Below are 15,157 nucleotides of genomic sequence, written 5' to 3'. Positions count from 1 at the left end.
GCCTGGAGGAAGAAAGAGAAGCTAAACAGCTGCCTGGAAGGTGCTGTAAGGTGACATATCTCCGTATGGGCTGAGCAGAAGCTTCAACTCTTCCTCCCTTAACCGAGTTTCAGTTTCAGTTACGTGCTGGGGGAACACAGCACCTTATTGTCTGCTCCAAGACTCGTTTCCGTTTGTTAATCGCTGGTGGTTGACTGCAAAGCATCGTAACACATAGGGCTCTCCTCTCCCAGGAAGACACCCAACCGTGGAGCTACAGTTGTCCCTCCGCTGGTGCTTTCTCCCTGGCAAGATTCACCAGGAAGCAGCAATCAGAACAGCTTGGGAGCATGACACATATAAATTACCCTGAGATGAGACCTAGAGAAGATCACGGGTGCTCTATCAAGGTGTTTAAGCACCACTGTGTTTTCACGTACCTCTTCCAATCACCTTTGCCAGCACCCACCCTTGGGATGTCCCAAGCACTGCGACCACACGTGGGGCTTTGGCAGACCTAGGCAGAAGATACCATAGATCTTGGATGGAAATGCTGAAACTTACGCACACGGCCAGGCTTGGGAGCACTCTCTCCTTCCAAACAGAAGGTCTCAGAGAGGTGCAGACATGTCACACTAAGGATCTACCAAATTTTACACGACAAAACCCAGTACTAGGGAAAAATGTCAGGATTAAATGGCAGCTGAGCAGAAGTTCTCAGAAGTCCCAAATTTGATGTTCAAACTCCACTTAAATCACACTTACAATACCTTCACGTTTAATATTATTTGCTATGTTGTCTGTCTTCCCCTCGACCATTCGGATGGAGAGGGGAAGCTGCGTCCTGAAGCTAGTTAATGTAAGTGAGGAAAACTGACTCAAATAAGTATCTCCAAGCCCTTCAACAGATTGTTTTAAGCTCCCTGTTAAACAACAATATGGAGATGTATTAGAGATCTCCCATTTCTTGCTGAGGACTGTAAATCTGTACATTAATTGCTGTCTATGAAGTGCCTTAAGAGCCTTGGACAGAAGGAGCGAGAGAAATGCCAAGCATTATATTATTAACTCCTCTGCCTGGGCGTGTGCTTCGGTACATGCTTTACATTTCAGATTAAAGCCCACTTGGAAACAACATGCCTCAGACAATCAGATGATGCTCAGAAGACAAAACTATGTAAGAAAGGAAGAAAAGGGAATAATTGCAGGCAGATGGCAGAGAGTAGAAGGTTACAGGGGAAAACAAACCAGGTGTTAGGACGAAGATGAAGACATCTGGCTACCCTCACAAAGCTTTGGTTGGCAACTGGTGATGCAGCTTTGACACGGCAAGGGTTAAAAAGCTACTCGGCTCGAAAATGAAGTCTTCCTCATTTAGAAAAAGGTGTAAGTTATCTTTCCTGCGTATTCAACATGAACAGCTTACAAGTTTCCACAAAGAAATCCTAAGGCTGTGAATGTATCAGAGTTGTACAGGATCTTCCTGATGTCAGTCTGCGCCCTTCCAAGCCATCAAGGCATTTGCCTGGATGCCATGAGCCCGTGTCCACCAGCACGCTCAGTTTCATGGCTACGCAACTGCATGCCTGGGTATAAAGCAGCCATTGAGTTTTACCACTTCGTTTTTCCTGCATGATGGGTAAAGCTCATCTATTTCTAGCTCTTTCAAGTCATCGATTCCTACGGCTGTGGGATTCGTAGAGCCCGAAGGCCCATTGTGCACAAGCTCACCCGAGCGTTCGCCAGGACCACCACAGGTACATACGTGTTTTGCAGCAATTCTGGAAGACCCGACAATGTTTCCGTTACTGTCCAAAACATCAATTCCTTCTTCCAGCTCCGTGTGCCTCATCAGGACAACATTGCAGATATTGGCACTAGCTGAGGATGAGAAAAGCACGATGATTAGCAGCGCAGCCCTGGTCAATACCAAATGTTTGTCGTGACAGCCCTTCAGCTTTGCTTGCATCAATCTGCCAAGAAGTTTCTGCGGCTCAAGGAGCCACTCTTATACCAAGACAAAGGTGTGATTCTTAAGAGGAGAATAATAATCAAGTCATTTTCTTTCACTTGCAAAGGGATCTGCTGGCACAATCAGAAACATATCGATGCAAAGAAATACCGGCATTTCCAGATGTTGGTGTTCGCACATGCTCCCAGCTCCCACAGTGATCCTTCGCCCGACATTTCGATCCACTAAGTCAAAACACATCCTTGCACTGGGCTGCCAGTTGGTCTTGGCCAACCAGGCACCGCTGATTGACAGCTGCCTCTTCTGATGGTACATCCCAGAGATGGTCTTAACTGCCCTCACTAAGCCAGCGGACAAATTCTTCTTAAATAATAGGTTTTAGCAGGTATAACGGAAATACACTGCGAGGGATTTCACCGAGCTATGAAGGACAGCTTAGATCTGAGCTCTTAAAGAGGACAGAATTGTATTTTTTTAATCAAATAAGACAAGGTTGGGCTGTTCCCATGGACATGTATCCCATTAAGCGGGGTCCTGCTGACTATTTGCCCTTATTTCACATGTTTTGGTGGAAAAAATGGCTCTGTGGACTTATTTTCTATTAGAGACCCTCTTGTTTGCTTTAACAGTATTTTTCCGAATAGCGACACAAACCAGCAGCGCTCTGGAGGACTCTGGTTCCCAAGTGACATCTCACAAACCACAGCCCTGCATTCGCGGTGGAGGTGGGGGCAGGTCTGGGACCCTTTCTGACACCCCCCCTTGCCCAGCCTGGGGCTTTTGTAGCCTTCTCGAGATGACCCCCAAGTTCTGCTCCTCAAGCAATGTGTTAGAATTGGGGTTAAGAAACATCCTTCGCAAGTACAGCTCCTCTCCAGGGTACAGGCACTTCTTAAATTTTTCCAAATAAAAGCTACTAATTCCTGTAAAAGTTTTGTTTTTGATAAACTGGCATTTTCCAGCAACCCCTCCTTATCACATTTTTGTTGCAAACTTTCCAACCAGAACTAACACAAACCCACTGTTGCTGCAAGTACCACCGCTTCCAAAAATGTGTTTCTGTACTGCTTGATGGGTTAATATTCGCTAATTAATCTCAATTCATGTCATATAACAAATGTCTAATTTTTTGAGGGTGGTGGGTGGGTGAGCCCTATACGAATGCAGCTCTCTGCAATCAAAGATGATTTGTGGTGACAAATGCTCCTTACACTCAGGAATAAGAGGAACATACACACACGCACACTCTGTCTCTCTCTTCAATATTCAAACTACCGGACCACTCTTCCCATCTATCAAAATATCTGTGTTACCACAGCTAACAGCTCCTTAATCCAAGATCAAAAAGAAAACAGGCATTTCATTTAAAGCAAGTTTAGCCCCTCTTTTTATTTTTTTTTTTCTTTTTTAACACTCACATGCACTGTCCTTCGATCTTTCAGTCAAGACTGAACATAGAAAATCAGAGATGCTCAGGCCAAGCCAGGATGCATCAGCACAAGGTTTTTGGGAGACTCATGATGGGGTGTCCAGACCTGAAGTTCCCACCACAGCTAGATGCTTCTCCATTACGGTTTCATTGACCAAGGGTTTCATGGATCCCCTTAGGGTTTCATTGACCAAGTCCCAAATTCAAAACCTGATTCCAGCCCATTCGTCTGAGACAAGCAACTGTCTTAGCTGCTCCCGTTCTGCTTTCCGAGAAAGCACAAAATGCTGCTGATTATGGGTAAACTTGGATTTTATGGACATCTCAAACACAGAGGGGAATGAGAAATAAGTAAATAAATGTGTAGACAATTCGATGTTCAGAATTTGGAAAGAAATTGTGGTAATATAGCCTGGAAACTACTTCTGTGAAAACAGTGACATATTGGAAACTGAGTTCAGATACAAAAGCAACCCACTACCCTACTTCTATATGTGTGTATATTATATATATATACTTTCTAAACTGGGGTGCTCTCCACATGCTAAATACGACCTTGTGCACCACCTAAACACATTTAACAGTTTTAACCCCATCCACACACACAAAAAAAAAAAAAGCCAAAGGAGAAGAAATCCTTCATCCTCCTCTCCTCCATCTAATGGGTATCTTCCTACCAGCTTTAACTTCCTTCAGATCAGGTTTGGGATGCAACCTTTGGGTTTTTCTGCAGGTTTTTTAGCCACACACATCTCCAGTATAAAGCACACCATCGCCAGCGACGCCCCTTACCTTCGTGACAGCTATCCACACCCAGTGCTTGGGACGAAGCGGGTAAATTGGGTTCCTTGCAATAACCCTGGGCATTGATATACTTCATCACCTACATCTCCAAGAAAGGGTCAAGCCCCTTCTTGCTCAAATTTGGGAATCATGGCTCTCCACAACACAGCACTAACATACTCCTTCCCTTCTCCTGCACTGAAAACCTTCATGGAGAACAACTTCACTACCCAGATGATGCTTCAGGGTGGCCAACATCAAGCACAGACCCCTTTTACATCAAGCCAGCCATGGGCTATGCAGAGCCTTGGCCATTTCCATGAGCTGTTCCACCTGGGTTGGTTTCCTGGATCCGTCCCCTGGGGCTGGGGAGGATTTTTTGGACAACTTGTGATTTTCAGCTACTGCAAATTACTTTTGGTGGAGGGTGAGGGCACAGCCTGACCTCCTGGCACCCTGCTCCCAGTGCCACCAGCCGTGACGTGGGGATCGGAGCAATCAGAGCCTGCACCAGCTGCCAGGGTGCTTTCCTAACTGCCCGCAGTCTGTGCTATCACGAGTGAGGTCTGGAGGCCCCAGCAGATACATCCCTACTGAGCCCTGCACTCATCTCGGGGTCCCATGGTGAAAGTGGATTTCAAGGAGGAACTACTTATGCTAAATGTGCCCTACAGGCAGCATATGGTTTAGTTTATCGGGCAAAGACAACTGTTACATGACCCAGAGAAGACAGACACAACACGTGGAGCATCTCTGAGGGCAGTAAGACCCATAGACCAGTTTTCCCAGTGCCTACCTCAGCTTCCCAAGGCTTTGCAAGACTCTTTATTGACATCCCTGCTGGCACTCTGGCCGTCTTTCACCTGAGCAGTAGCTGCACTTCCCCAAGTCTCCATCTCACACGACCCCTTGGGATGAGAGACCACAAAGCTTTGATGCGTCCCTCCAGTTTTCCAGCTGCTCTCAACCAGCACAGCTCAGCCGAGGTCGGTGGGAGAGGGAGGCAAGGAAGGGCAAGGGGAAAACTGCTTAATGGTAGTGGAGCAAGAGCTTTACAGCAGCATCTGGCTTTTCACGTAGAAATGGTGAAATTCTACCCTTTTTCTGGGGGCTGGCGGTTCAAAAGCAACGGGAAGACGCGTCTTAATTAAGCAGTTTGCCCAGGTCTGCAAACCAGTAACTCGCAGCTTTCAAAACCACAAAACAGCAATTAGTGGGAGGATTCCTGATGTCCTGGCACATAATGAAGCATGACAGTACACAAATAAAATAAGAACTAGAGAATTAATTACGGGCTAAACAATTTAATTATGGGTCTTCCATCAATGCTGACACAAGCGTGACCTCTTTCTCCTTACACCTTGGTATGAAAATAGAGCAACCCGGCGGCAACGACTTCCCACGTGCATCTCTGACTCAAAGCCAGCCTCGGAGCTGCCTCCTGGGTCTTGCACTCACCTCTAGTGCCCTCCTGGTCATAAAAATCAAAAGAAAGCTGAAACCCTCTAAAAACATATTCCAGGAAAGTTCCAGGAAAATAGTAACAACGTCCATGGATCCCCTCTGTACAAACAAAGTGCTCAGAAACAGGATCGAGTGGAACCTACAGACCCTCGTCTGCTCTGCAGGAAGGACAAGTATCTGTTTTTCTGGCAGAAAACAGGGGAAAAAAACCCCAATAACTCAAGAACTGAAGGCTGGAGCGTTGGAGCAACCAGCGCTCTGTAAAAAAAAGGAGCAGAAAGACCAGAGAAACTGCGAGAGCAACAGCTAGGTAAAGAGGCTCGGCATCCTCGAGCAAAGCTCTGAAGACATGGCGCTTGCGCAGCAAAGGAAAAAGCTTAAAGGAAAGTTTTGCATTAACACAGCTGAAAAAGGACCTGCAGCAGCGAGCAAAACCCCTTTGCTTACTGATTTCCTCCATGCTTGGACAATTTTTGCCCCATCTTTATAAATAAATAAGCTTATATGAACAATTACCCTAACGCCACTGGTGATTTCTTCACAGCCAAAATAACTCATCGTTTGCTAAATGTTGTAACCATGGGCTTCAGCAAAGGCTGAGTCCAGCACGTCCCTTCCCTCAAACACCGAGCAGCTAGCTGATAAAATGCAGAAGAGTTTATTTTGTGCAACAACATGCCAGCAGCAGCCTTAATTCTTCACACGCTTAAGTCTTTTTTTAATCAGTGGCTCTTAGAAATCTGTATATTCAGAGTAGGAACACTGCATTGCATTTTTATTATAAAAAACCCCAATGCTACCGCTTATTTGAAGCTTTGGTTTGACATTATTCAAACCAGATCTTGCAAATTAAACGCTCTCGAATTTGGATGGTCGAGGAGCAGTCAACACTGATCATTTTATAAACTCCTCGAGAGTGGAAAGTGCAGCTTGATAAAGCCTTGTGAGCTGCCGCTGCCTGCAGCTTTGCATCGTTTTCCTGCCAAAACGCCGCTTTGCACCATCCTGTCGCTGCCTGCACCGACTCAGGGACCCAGCACCGAGGGGACTCAGCAGTGATGGTGTAAAGCAGGAAGGCAGGAGTCAGGTGTCCATCCCAGAGGCTTTTAGCCACCGGAAGGTTTACAGCCAACACTTTAAATATAGAGAAAAGGTGTTATTTCTTACCGACAGCAGGGAATGGCACAAACCTCTGGATCAAGAGACGAGTGGCGGGGGTAAACTTGTTTGCTCTCTGAACCAGAACATTAAGGCCCACCTTCGAATAGAAAAAAACAAAACAAAAACAAAAACAAAACAGAGAAGCAGAAACATTTAGCTACAAGGGGCAGGGCAGATGCCACAGCTTGCAGACAGCAGCAGAGCTCTGCAGGGGGACAGACTGGAGTCTCTTCCCATGCAGAAGTGTTTGAGAACTAGATCCCTCCCCCCACTGAAGGGTTTAGCTGTGTTGGATTCAATCTGTTATACAATGAAGGGTTGAACCCAACCGTTGGGTTTAAATGAAGGGTTGAACCAATCCGTTGAGTTGAACCCAACCGTTGGGTTTATATGAAGGGTTGAACCCAACCATTGAGTTGAATCCGATAGTTGGGTTTAAATGAAGGGTTGAACCAATTCGTTGAGTTGAGCCCAACCGTTGGGTTTAAATGAAGGGTTGAACCCAACCATTGAGTTGAACCCAACCATTGGGTTTATATGAAGGGTTGAACCCAACCGTTGAGTTGAACCCAACCGTTGGGTTTATATGAAGGGTTGAACCCAACCGTTGAGTTGAACCCAACCGTTGGGTTTATATGAAGGGTTGAACCCAACCGTTGAGTTGAATCCGATAGTTGGGTTTAAATGAAGGGTTGAACCTAACCATTGGGTTTAAACCCTTTCTAACTAAAAGACAAGCTAGAAACCACTGCAAAGCCATTCAGTCCTTCTGGAAATGCCCTTAGCTGCGTTTTTACCCAGTTCACTGGCATTTTCCCCATCCAGCAAAAACTCGTCGGGGCTGGAGTCCTCACCCAGCTAACAAAAAGCCAAATATTAGTGGCCCAACACAATCCATTCCTCTTCCCAGGGTCTGTGCAAACCACCCCACTCCAATGCAAACATTTAAGCTACAAAGGAGCTATTATTAGAAACAAGAGATAGCAGGCAGTTTCTTATAACCATGGATCATTTTTTTGTTGCCTCCTCCAACACTTGAATAATGCAGAGCTCTCCACAGTTTTGCAGGGATCTAAATCGTTGCGTATGTTAATATAAACAGCATGGAGGACAGTCGTTGCCTCGTCAGCCTCTGCGTGGTTGCATGGTAGTGATAGTCGGAGAATCTCCATCAAAATTTGTTTCAAGCAGAACTGGGATGATTAATTAAACAAACCTATTCGCAGGGAATGACTTCTGTCTTCAAATTACTCTCCCTCACAATATTTTCTCTTTTTCATCCAAAAAACCCCAAACGTGCAAACAAACCCCAACAGCCCCAAACTGGGAATTTTAGGCCGAAAATGGAAGTCTTTAGCAATGCCTGGCCAAAAAGTTTTCAGCCAAAAATGCAGCAAAATTTAAAAAAAAAAAAAAAATCAGCCAAAGCCAAAAACCTGCCAGCAAATACTGATTTGGGGGCTTTAAAAAAAAAAAAAAAAAAAAAGAAAAAAAGAAAAGAAAAGCATAGGAGAACATACTTTGCAAGCTGTTACATTATACATGCATCCGCAGTGCATCTCGTCTTTTTGGAGGCTGAGAGGAAGATGTTGAGAAGCACAACTGCTGGGTAAGCCCTGCATAAGCGGAGTGGGGGCTTTCAAAACCCATGGAGCATTTCCAGAGCCCCACGAAGCTTTCAGCAGGAACCCTTCCTCCTCTCCTCGGCCACCGCAACTCCAGCGCCGAGCCCAAGAGAGCCGCGGTGGTTCTTCTTAGTCGGGGAAAGAATGAGGGTTTTGTCTTAATCTTCTTCCCCTTCAAAAATGACTGAATGATTTTATTATTACTTTTTTTACATTTTGCAAGTTCTAGGATGCATATTTACAAAATCTGAATGCCTCCAGAAACTGTAAAGCAGTCTAAACCTGGTGGCTTTAAGAGTAAAGCTAAGACAGTCTTAAGCCTGGTTTTGCTGGTGCTGCCCCATGGATTTGGGTTATTTATAGCCTGGATATGGCTCATCTGTGTAGATGACCAATTTTGTTGGGTTTCCAGCCTCTGATTGTCGGTTTGATGGAAGGATTTGACCACAAAGTGGAAGAGCAGCAGCTTTTGAAACAGAAAAGATGCAGCCGAGCCCGGGAGAGACACTGCTGTGAGGCTAGCGGTAATAAAAGCATTTTACTTTCAGATTCAATTTGGTGCTGCAGATGAACTCGCTCCTCCACTTACAGCAACCACCCCGCTGTGAATATGAAATTAAATGTTGCTATAGATTTAAATCCAATCTCCCAAATTCCCAACACAAGGACTAGATTTAGGACACTAATGAGGGTTTGTTTTTTACAGTTTTGAAATTGCTTTAGCCAATCTGTGAACTCTTTCCCGCAGGTCACAAAGTGGGATGAGGGTAAACAGGTCAAGGAGAGCATCCAGGAACGAGCAGGTACTCCTCAATCCCAGGCCACCATAAGCAAAAGGGCCATCAACAAGGAGAGCTTAATGAGTTTAATTCCTAGGGGCCGGCCAAAGAACACCGACTGTCGAGGCAAATTCATCCCTAAGAAAACAACCGCAGGAGTATTATTATTATCATCACCCTGCCTACAGCCTGAGTCACAGATCTGGGATCTACAACGCTGGTGCTGCACAAACACGTAACGGAGTCAGGTGGGATTCATCACACCCAACGTGGTACCTCCAGATGGGCCTCTGCAGCCCGGCGCAGAGAAATGAGCCTTTTTAAGGGGTTTTATTCTCCTCCCCAGACAGATGCTTGTGGGTGCTCACGTGAAACATCCCCAACGCCGCCCGTCCATCCCTGCTGACTATCAAAGGAGCCCAGGGACGCAGCTCAGATGAAGATATCTGTGCCGGTGATGTCTCAACTCGGACAAGTGCTCCTCCTCGCAGCTGCGAGCGCTGGGCGCGGATTCGCCGTACTGGTTTCAGCGCAGTACTGGTTTTGGGATATTCCCGCACTGGGACCCAGATTAGGGGACAAATCCAGCTTTTTTTAAGTTGCCTATTTTGTGAGTTGTTTTTTTTTTTTTCTCCAGAGCATTTCCTTGATCTGGTTGACAGAGCGTCCCGACAAGCTGCACGTGGGGGATACATCGCACCGCAACTCCTAACGTCCCGCAACACGGAACCGGGGCAAAACGCTGTCGACGGGAGAGTAACCTTACTCAGGGCTCTACTACGCCTCCGGCAGCACTCTGCCCTTCCTCCCTCCCTCTTCTTCAAGTGCCGAGAATTCCTGCTATTTATTTTGCTACCGGTTTTGTTTTCAGCATCAACAGCGTTATCTCAGCAGCAGGACAGTTCGCAGTGCTGCCGTACTTGAAACCGTTACCATCAGACACTGCCACAGAGTGACTGTGTAGCAATAAACCAGTGTTTCTGCTTCCTTTTCCTTCTTTTCTCAAAAAGTTCTGACCTCATCTCCACCAAGACATGAATTTTAAAAGCACAGGGATTTTTTTCAAACAAAAAAAAAAATCCCTGCTTTTTTTTTCCCCCCCCTTTATGACTATTAAGATTTTTGAAGCCTGAGAGATGGTTTTTGAATGCCTGAAGTTGGTAACGACCGAGCCATTTGATACAGGTCTAACCCTACACCTCTTAAACCAGTTCTACAGCAGTAAACGCATCAGCAGTTCAAGAAGCTATATTTCCCTTAATTTTGAGAGGGAATTTTTATAAAATAAAAGGAATATTAGGAGTTTAACGAGCAAGGTAGACATCGATCGGTACACGACGCCACCTAAATGTCGCTGAGTGGCTCTCTAGACTTCATTTAACTACGTTGATGAGATCTCCACTGATTTAAGGGATTCAACTTTCCCAGGTTCCTGTAGCACTGGGGCAACCCTGACCACTGCAGTTGGAGCTGGCTGTTCCAACTGACCTAGAAAGTCAACTTGGAAGAAGGGACTGGCTTCAAAAGAGCTTATCCCTCAGCCCTCAAATCACCAGATTGCTGAATTAAAACGCTAATTGGATCTGATGAGTTCCATACAGCCAAACTGAAGAAAAGAGCATTAGGAAAAAGAAGGAAAAAAATCATTCATTAGGGCTGAGAGGTGAAGATGGAGGCAGAGAGATGGAAAACTGGGCTGTTTACCAACTGGAGCTTTACCAAGTCAAGGAGAACAGAATGGAGGAGTGTAAGGGAAGGGAAAGCAGTAACAATCTGAGTGGAGAAGGAAGTTAGAGAGGAGCAAGAGTAAGCAAAGGAGGTAACTTGAGTCACACCAAGACGACTGCAGAAGGGATGGTGACCACAGTAGCCCCATTGGATGCTTCAATGGAAGAAAATGGTGGTGTCTTGAGAAAGAAGCAAGATTGCAGGTGAGGTATGAGTAGGCAAAGAGGGAATTAACACTGATAATTAGACAAACTCGATTTGGCAGATGATGGGGAAAGGAGGATGGTGGGGTTGCACGCCCAAGACAAGAGGCTGTTGCTTTAACATCAAGTTTTCCATGCATCTGGATCCTGTCCAAAGGCAACACCACACCTGGGCGCTGTGGGGCTTGGCAGAAGGAAAGGACGCGGATGAAAACAAATCTGCTGGAAAGAAAGACACACCAGTGAAACGAGAGAAAATGCCGCAGGGAAGAACAAGGAATTTGAAAGGCGGCAGGTGGTGAGGAGCCAGCAGTTGCCTGAGCCCAGAGGCAGGGTGACGGGCACTGGGTGCCTCCCCAGAGCATCCACGTCTTTGCCTCCACTAGACCAAAGGCTCAAGGCTGTGCCTTCGGGAGATGGCTGCTACAGCTCCAAGGATTTACGGGCTTGATGGAGGAATCGCTGGGCTGGGTTTCCAGGCTGAGTGATCACACCGCTCTTTTCTGGTGTCTTCTGGTATCTGGACTTGGTATCTGTGAGTATCTGAGAGAAGATACTCAAGAAGATACTTGGTATCTGAGAGAAGAGTAGGTGTGGGAATGGGAGCTTTTGAGCACAGGTATCCAGATGTTAGAGACAGGCACAGCTTCCTTTAAAAACTTCATGCAGCAAACAGAAGTTTATCACCAGCTCCTCCAATCTACTCCGATTTTCCTCCCGCTCCTGGCTCCCCACAACGGTGGGAGGAGGCGCCCGGCCGTGCTCCATCCCCTCCCATCCCTCGCCCTACTTTGCACCGATTTCCTCCGGCTTCTAAGTGTTTCTTTACCTCCCTAAGTGGCGGATAGTCCTGAGGGCAGTGGGTGGCCTCCCGCGCCGTCTCACAAGCTGATTACGGGCATCACACCAAATTCACAGGCTGTCAACGCAGCCGCTCCACACGGCTCACAAACAATTATCAAGAAGAAGGAGCTGGGATTAGAAAAATCCACAGGGGCACCTCCACCTAGAGAGGAGAGTGAAAAATTGCGTCTGTGTGTGTGTGTGTGAGAGTTAAGTGTGCGACGGGAGCGGGGATGGAGGAACAACCCGCGGCTGGCAGTGCCAACGGCACTGAAAACTTGGTCCAACAAGCTCCTGTCCTTCCTGAACATGCGGAAAAAAATAATAATCAAGATCCTATTTTTTTATTGCTCATTAATTTTATAAATGTAATGAGCCACCCCAATCCTAATTCATGCAATTAAAGTTCTTAGAGTCTCCTTCCAGCTTTGGTCAGACACCCTCAGGTATCTCCTGGCTTTAAAGGACAGAGCTCTAAGTGTAACTTTTTATTATTCTCACTCCCCAGCACCAGAAGATTTTTAAACCTGCAGATCGGAGCGAACGTACGCCTTGTAAGCGGTATCAGCGATACAGTTCGCTGAGCTGTGGGAGTCAGGGCGGCAAGGGCAGGGATCGCCAAAGCCGGCTGTGATTACAATGCTAATATTATTTTACAGCGATAATCTCAGGCTCAAACAGTCTTCACCTCTCAGCTTCCTTAGGAGAAGAAAAATGAGATCTTTCTGCTGAAATCCTATGTGGTGGTGAAAATGTCTTGGGTTGTAAGGGATGTTTTCAAGACAAGGCACATTTAGATCTTGCAAAATGCTAACTTTTTTTTGGGAGGGGAAAATCCAATTTGCTTAAAAATACCATGTTTGCAACGTCCATTTGTGCAGAAGCAGCCTCTGCTTTAATCTGATCTCTCAGACCCACACTAGGCTTCGCTGATTAGACTCCTACACAACTTTTTTTTTTTTCCTGATACAGCTAAATATAAAATTTAGGAGTTAGTTATAATTTTTGTGTAACCTCTGTGCTCGACCAGTTCCGACTGCAGCTGCACGAGATTTCTGCACAAATTAGAATCTACAAACCCTGTGGGAATACAACCTGAAGAATTCAGAAGCTCTGCAGAAACCCTACAGTAACTACAGGAGTCCCCAAAAAGCTGTATTTTCTTGGAAATAACAGCACCAAGGCTTCTGTACAGAAGAAAGTTGCCCGAGGATGACTTACTAAGACACCTGCATCAGAGAGGAGTGATTTCCCACTGCAAGAGCAGGAATTTGAGTCCTGGAACATCTAGGTTTGAGTTTCTGCTCTGAAGAGCTTCCTTCATCGGTCCCACCACCACGTCACGTAGCTTCTGTGTCCGTTTCCCAACTGTGCAACAGAGCTGAGAGCCAAGCCAGGGGCACCCCAAAGATCTGCAAGGGCTCCCATCCAGCGTGCCTGCTAAACCATGCTGGCATCCGTTCCCTGCCTCCACTGGCTCGTCCAGAGTCAGGATTTTGGGTCAGGAAGCAAGGAGGCACTTTTAAAATGAAAAGACCTGGATCTGCCTGTGAAGAGATGCTCTAAACACCCTCCTGTATGCCGCGACCGGCAGTGACTCCAAGGTGAGTCATTAGTAGCTGATAGCACCGAAGTTATTAATGGCATTAATCGCCTGATTTTTTTAACCTGAGGTTATGCAGTAAGGTAAGCCAAAAGGACACGTTCGGGTCCCGGGCAGGCACATTTTCAGCCTACAGATCACTACAAAATATACAGCCTGGCTGGCAGTCATGGTTACATGACATTACATCTCTATCTTTTGTACGAAAGAAGACAAAACACCTACTTTTGTCAGAATTTAGCTCAGGTTGCTAAGTGAGAACAACGTATTTATTTGCCTCCGTACTGACAAGACCATAAATCCCAAACTTGCACTTAATAAAAACCTCATTAGAAGTTACAAACCCTGGTATACTTGAAAGGGGGAGGAGGGAACCTGGCTACTCCATTAATTGGGGAAAACCCCACCGTGCCTCCAAGAGGTGCCTGACCTCACACACGTGTTTTTGGTTCCCCTTTCATCGGGAGAGAATCGAAGCCCTGGCACAAGGGGGAAGCCTAGGCAGTCACCACAGACATTCCCCGGCTAAGTTACGTACATCTACACATGTTAAACACACTATGTGTGCCTGCCAGGCTCACTGCGGTCTAATTAGAGCCCATCCCGTCCAGAGGGGAGGACGATGCCAGCAGCACCGATGTACATGGTACCTCCAGGGTACACAGGGTGGACAACAGATGGATGACGAGCTAATGACCCGGGCATCAAGCTGAGCGAGAATATTCTGCTCACTGGGAGACGTCAGACCCGTGGCCAAATGACAGTGGCAGAAGGGAGGAACCCTTGGGAGAGTCAGCACGGGGATCTTCAGTATCACAAGGAGCAAGATTTGGAGCCGGCCTTGGCAGAACCTGAAGCTGTGATTGTGGAAATTAAAAACCTGATGTATAAAGCTCTGATCCAAAGACTACGGAAACCAACGACGGTAACACCACTGCTGTGAGATGCTTCAAGGAGAGCGTATGGAGAAACCCAACGACTCACCACCACGGGCTCCGAGCAGGGGAAGCTCTGGGCTAACACCACCGGTCTCCAGCCTGAAGGTCTCAGCACCAGCGACAACCCAGAAACCAGAGAGTGTCCGTCACAGCCCTTGTCCTGAACTGGTTTAATTTGCAGACTTTTTTTTTTTTTTAATTGCAGCTGCAGGAATCACTTCTGACCTCCAACTGAAGTTACAGACTAAGGCCATAGTACTGAAGAGGTGAATCAGATGCAAAAGGGATCAGCAATGCAGTAGCAAATCGAGTGTGGATCCGAAACTAAGAAACCTACTTATAAAATATGTATAAAACAGTTATTAACAATAAAATTGGTTTTGATCACATAGATTTTTTTAACCTTTTAAAAGCATGGCAAAATTAGCAGACAGTGAGAGTGTGTGTGTGTCTGCTGGAAAGGGGTTCTGTATAATTACAAGCCCTCCGATCAGGATAGCTCTTTGGGGAGAAAAAAAATAAACAACATTTAAAATATGCTTGGTCTTTCTCAAGTCTTTTTACTACTCTCTGCCTTTGTTTGCCTTGTTTAGGAAAACCAGCTGGTATTAATTGCGCTTCGTACACCATCATCATGAACAGCGGCCAGA

General features: G+C 46.2%; 1 protein-coding gene across 3 annotated transcripts in view; it reads right to left on the bottom strand.

Annotated features, from left to right (window-relative positions):
- Positions 1 to 15,157, bottom strand: part of SFXN5 (sideroflexin 5) — a 104,211-nt gene that overhangs the window by 35,305 nt on the left and 53,749 nt on the right. For all 3 annotated transcript variants that reach the window (XM_075752847.1, XM_075752848.1, XM_075752849.1), the window contains 2 exons: positions 6,795 to 6,885; positions 1,745 to 1,860 (listed from right to left, as the gene is read on the bottom strand). In XM_075752847.1, coding sequence (XP_075608962.1) covers positions 1,745 to 1,860; positions 6,795 to 6,885 — 207 coding nt within the window. The remainder of the gene's footprint in view (positions 1 to 1,744; positions 1,861 to 6,794; positions 6,886 to 15,157) is intronic.

The sequence above is a fragment of the Balearica regulorum genome, chromosome 4 (assembly GCF_011004875.1).
Source record: "Balearica regulorum gibbericeps isolate bBalReg1 chromosome 4, bBalReg1.pri, whole genome shotgun sequence".
Lineage (NCBI taxonomy): Eukaryota > Metazoa > Chordata > Aves > Gruiformes > Gruidae > Balearica > Balearica regulorum.
This window is presented reverse-complemented; position numbering and strand designations above follow the sequence as displayed.